At 42.5% G+C, this 3,766-nt stretch overlaps 1 protein-coding gene across 1 annotated transcript; it reads left to right on the top strand.

Annotated features, from left to right (window-relative positions):
* Positions 1 to 954: 954 nt before the first annotated feature.
* LOC147423817 (protein CURVATURE THYLAKOID 1A, chloroplastic-like) lies at positions 955 to 3,470 on the top strand. Its single transcript, XM_086501709.1, has 5 exons — positions 955 to 1,170; positions 2,415 to 2,530; positions 2,819 to 2,926; positions 3,028 to 3,099; positions 3,227 to 3,470. The coding sequence occupies exons 1-5, from the start codon at positions 1,038 to 1,040 to the stop codon at positions 3,296 to 3,298; spliced, it is 501 nt and encodes a 166-aa protein (XP_086357835.1). The 5' UTR covers positions 955 to 1,037; the 3' UTR covers positions 3,299 to 3,470.
* The last annotated feature ends 296 nt before the right edge of the window (positions 3,471 to 3,766 follow it).

Raw genomic sequence — 3,766 nt, 5'->3', positions numbered from 1 at the left:
CCATTACGAACACAATGAGCTGCTGCAATTCAAAAATTCGTCTTTTTGGGCTGCCAGGTCTCGAAAGCTGAGGGCACAATATTTTTAGATCATGTCATCGTCCTTTAGTATAGAGAAAGATATAATCCTACTCTTGAATGCATAAAAACAAGTCAAGAAGAACTGAAGGTGACATACACGGTTTATTTTTGACGAGTAGCTTTGTCCTTCGAACATCAAAGACATTATATTATATAGTTTTGGCTACTTTAGTGTACTTTGTGAAGGGCAGGTAACATTTTCACTCGTAAATAACCGACAAAGTACTCAAAAGCGGGTAAAAAGCCCATCTCATATGTAAGTTAGTGTAAGAGAATGTGCAATCATCTATAAATGGCCCTTCTACATCAATAATAGGATAGAAATTGTTCTCCATTGTCGAAGGGAGTTGGCCTAGTGGTTAAGGTGAGGGGATTTAAGCGCACCCACTACGATTCAACTCTTGAGACACGTGGGTGTGGGTGAGTGGGCGCAATCCCGTAAAACCAGTTGAAGCGAAACGGCTTAAGAAAAAACAAAAAACAAAAAATTGTTCTCCATCATTAAGGCTGCTTACACACCGCCGCCCGTGCTTGGGCGTGTGGACGTGGAAGACATCTGGTAAAACATGACACGTTGTGAAAAATGGCCAACACCCAAAATATTAGACATCCAAACTCGCGCGTCCAAGCATGGGCAAGGGTTGACCTACGTCCAGATCAGCCAGGTCCCGCCGTCATCAAACCAATGAGCTAAAGCCACACACTGAGATTGCATTCAGTTTTTTAAATTAAGACCTAGATGGTGTGTAACACATACCAGCCCATGCCCCAAATTGATGGGCAGGTGCATAGGCGGTGTGTAAGCAGCCTAACTCTCATGTAGGCTAGAAAGTTGTTTGTAAGAGGGACCTTCTCTATGCCTTGGCACCTGCTTATTTTCGCGAAGCTGAGCTAAAAGAAACTCACTCCCACTACAAAGGATAATAGGAAAGGAACCCAAAGGTGTATACGGGAGTCATGGCCACGATAGCTGGTGCTGTGGCGCCCGCCTGTAGCTCTGCCATAGCCTCTGCTTCACGATCTTCCTTTTCGGCGTCTTCGCGGGGACTTTCTCTCGGCAGGCCATTGAGGGTTAGCATCAGCGGTTCAGGTTGGGGGTCTCCCTTTCTTTAGCTGCTCGGTTATCATTTCACGTTCTTCAAGTTCTAGGGTATGCGTTTAGAAGTGAAGGCAGAAATCTGCCTCTGCTTGTTGTTAATGTAGGGTTTCGTTCATTTTGTCAAATTAGATGGATCCAATGTGTTGTATTGTTGCCATTCTTGCATTGTGTGTGTTTGTCTTCTCTAACGACTATCAGAGGTCCTTTTCCGGTTGAAGCAGAACTAGGTGGCGAACTTGCAAGGTGGTTGCATTAGCATATCGGCTGTGTAGATGAAAGCTTGGAGCTTCCTAGCCTCTCATTCTGCTGGCATGCTGTAATGTGTAAGCTTTACCATTGGACTCCACATAGCTCATCTCATTGTGCCTTTAGCGTTCATCTAGAAACCTGTTTCTCGAACTTTAGAAACCTTGAAACTTCAAAAAACAGAAGTGTTTAAAAAAAAAGAAAAGGTAATGTCAAGAGGTCAAGCTTTCCAAGTTTTCACATTGCTACATTTCTTCTCATGTGCAAGTTGCAGAGTACATATACACGCAAATGTAAATATGGGTGGGCATGTATGTGTATCTATGCCAGTATACTATTTGGTAGGGGTGTGTGTGTGTGTGGATGCTCACACAAATGCATCGACATGTACACTTATACTTTGCAACTCAATGCGCACACTCTCACACCCGTTTGTTTTGCACAACTGCACTTTACAATCAATGTCATAGCACAGGCACATGTAAACATGTATTTACTCTCTCTCTCTCTCTCTCTCTCTCTCTCTCTCTCTCTCTTATTGTTCTTATGTTTGTAGGAATCTCAGCGTATTTTAGTGGCTGAATGTTTTGCTAGGAAACCTGAGAAACTTCAAAATGTTTCTGGCAATTTCATGTCATTGTTTCCTAAATGGGGTTCAAGAGTTTCTTTCCTCTTTCCATCTGCTTGTGAGTTCCGGTATATATGCATTCCCAATTTTAGGTTATGCCTGTGAGTTCCAGTATATATGCATTCCCAATTATAGGTAATTCATTGGATGCCAAATTTTATAATGTATGGGAAATTGATGCTCACCAAAGGGGCATCTGTGTAGTATTAAAAGTTCAAGAATTATGAAGTATTGGATAGTATAAGCATCGACTTATATTTGTTGAGGTTCACGCCAATTGTTTACTGCTGTGGTATGCCTTAGGTAATGAAATGTCCTTAAGTAACGGGATGTGTTAGGAAAACTTATGTTCTATGTACAGGTTTAAAGGCTTCACCACGCCATGTGCGAGCAGCAACCTCCACTGATGAGGCCTCTACTACCTCTACAACAACCTCTGTGCAAACTGAAGAGCTTATTGCAGATTTAAAGGCTAAGGTATTAAAGTTGATTCTTGGGGATCGGCCTTTTGTGTGCGTTACAGTGCATTAAGTCTACAGAAAGGGCTCCTTCTTTGGTTGTAATAGATTGCTCTGTCTGAAAACAATGTTAGGTCATGAATTGTTTTTCAGTCTTGGCTGGTGGCTGGTGTTGTGTGTCTGCGCCTATGGCAAGAAGTTCTTGTTTGTTCGATACATTGTATCCAGAAAAGTTTCATGTGGTGCCTCTCAAAGTTTGAGTACCCAATTTATCTTATGATTCTCTAAAATTGATGTGATTGTGCAGTGGGATAGCATTGAGGACAAGACTAATCTACTTGTATACGGAGGGGGTGCTCTTGTTGCAGTATGGTTGTCCTCCACGATTGTTGGGGCTGTAAATTCTGTGCCATTGGTAAGTCCTCGCTGCTTGTTAAAGAATGGGCTAATCGAGGCGTTTGTGCTCTTGGTGAGAGAGAAGTCTAATTTTACTTTGTTGTTCACTATCTGAACCAGCTTCCAAAGGTTTTAGAGCTTGTAGGTTTGGGTTACACTGGTTGGTTTGTCTACAAGTACCTTCTTTTCAAGGTACATTCCTGTTTCTCTTGTAGTTTGGAGTTCCCTTTTCTAATCTTCTCATGAAGCTGAGACTTTCTAACAGTTGTTAAGGCCTTCTATACCTCTTGTTAATCGCACCAGTGTTTTACATAAACAGGAGAGCAGGAAGGAGTTGGTGAGAGATATTGAAGAGTTGAAGTCTAAGATTGCTGGAGGTGCTAAGGAATAAAAATGCATGCTGCACTCATCCTCCTGAAGCGCTTCCCCCCATGGCTGAACTAAGAGTGCCTTGTAAATAGTGGCACTTGACACAGGGGGCAAGGTGATTGATTGTGGGCTTTTTTGTTCTAGAGTTGTATCTATCCATGTGCCATTTTTTCAAAGATCCATTGTTTGGCCAACTAGTATGGTAGCTTGTTGATCATCAAGTGTTGTTCATGCTGTAGTAAGTTTTGGTTTCCATGGTTCTTTACATTGGGTGCTTGGAACCGTACCCTGCTGGTTGTGGGGTTGTACTTTTGTGTTTTTGTGTGTGATGGGATGTACTATGGAAGGCTGTTTTGGGTTGGCCCTTGGCAGCTGCTGTCCAATGTGGCTTCCATCCAAGTTCTGCAAATAGAGAAGAGGTCACTGTTAGTTCATTTTTGGGCTGCCTCTAGGTCCTACACCACTTTAATGAGCAATCCTCAAACTGGTT

The sequence above is a fragment of the Adiantum capillus-veneris genome, chromosome 26, assembly GCF_014529385.1.
Source record: "Adiantum capillus-veneris isolate H3 chromosome 26, ASM1452938v2, whole genome shotgun sequence".
Lineage (NCBI taxonomy): Eukaryota > Viridiplantae > Streptophyta > Polypodiopsida > Polypodiales > Pteridaceae > Adiantum > Adiantum capillus-veneris.
The sequence above is the reverse complement of the archived record's forward strand: the minus strand, read 5'-3'. Positions and strand labels throughout refer to the sequence as shown.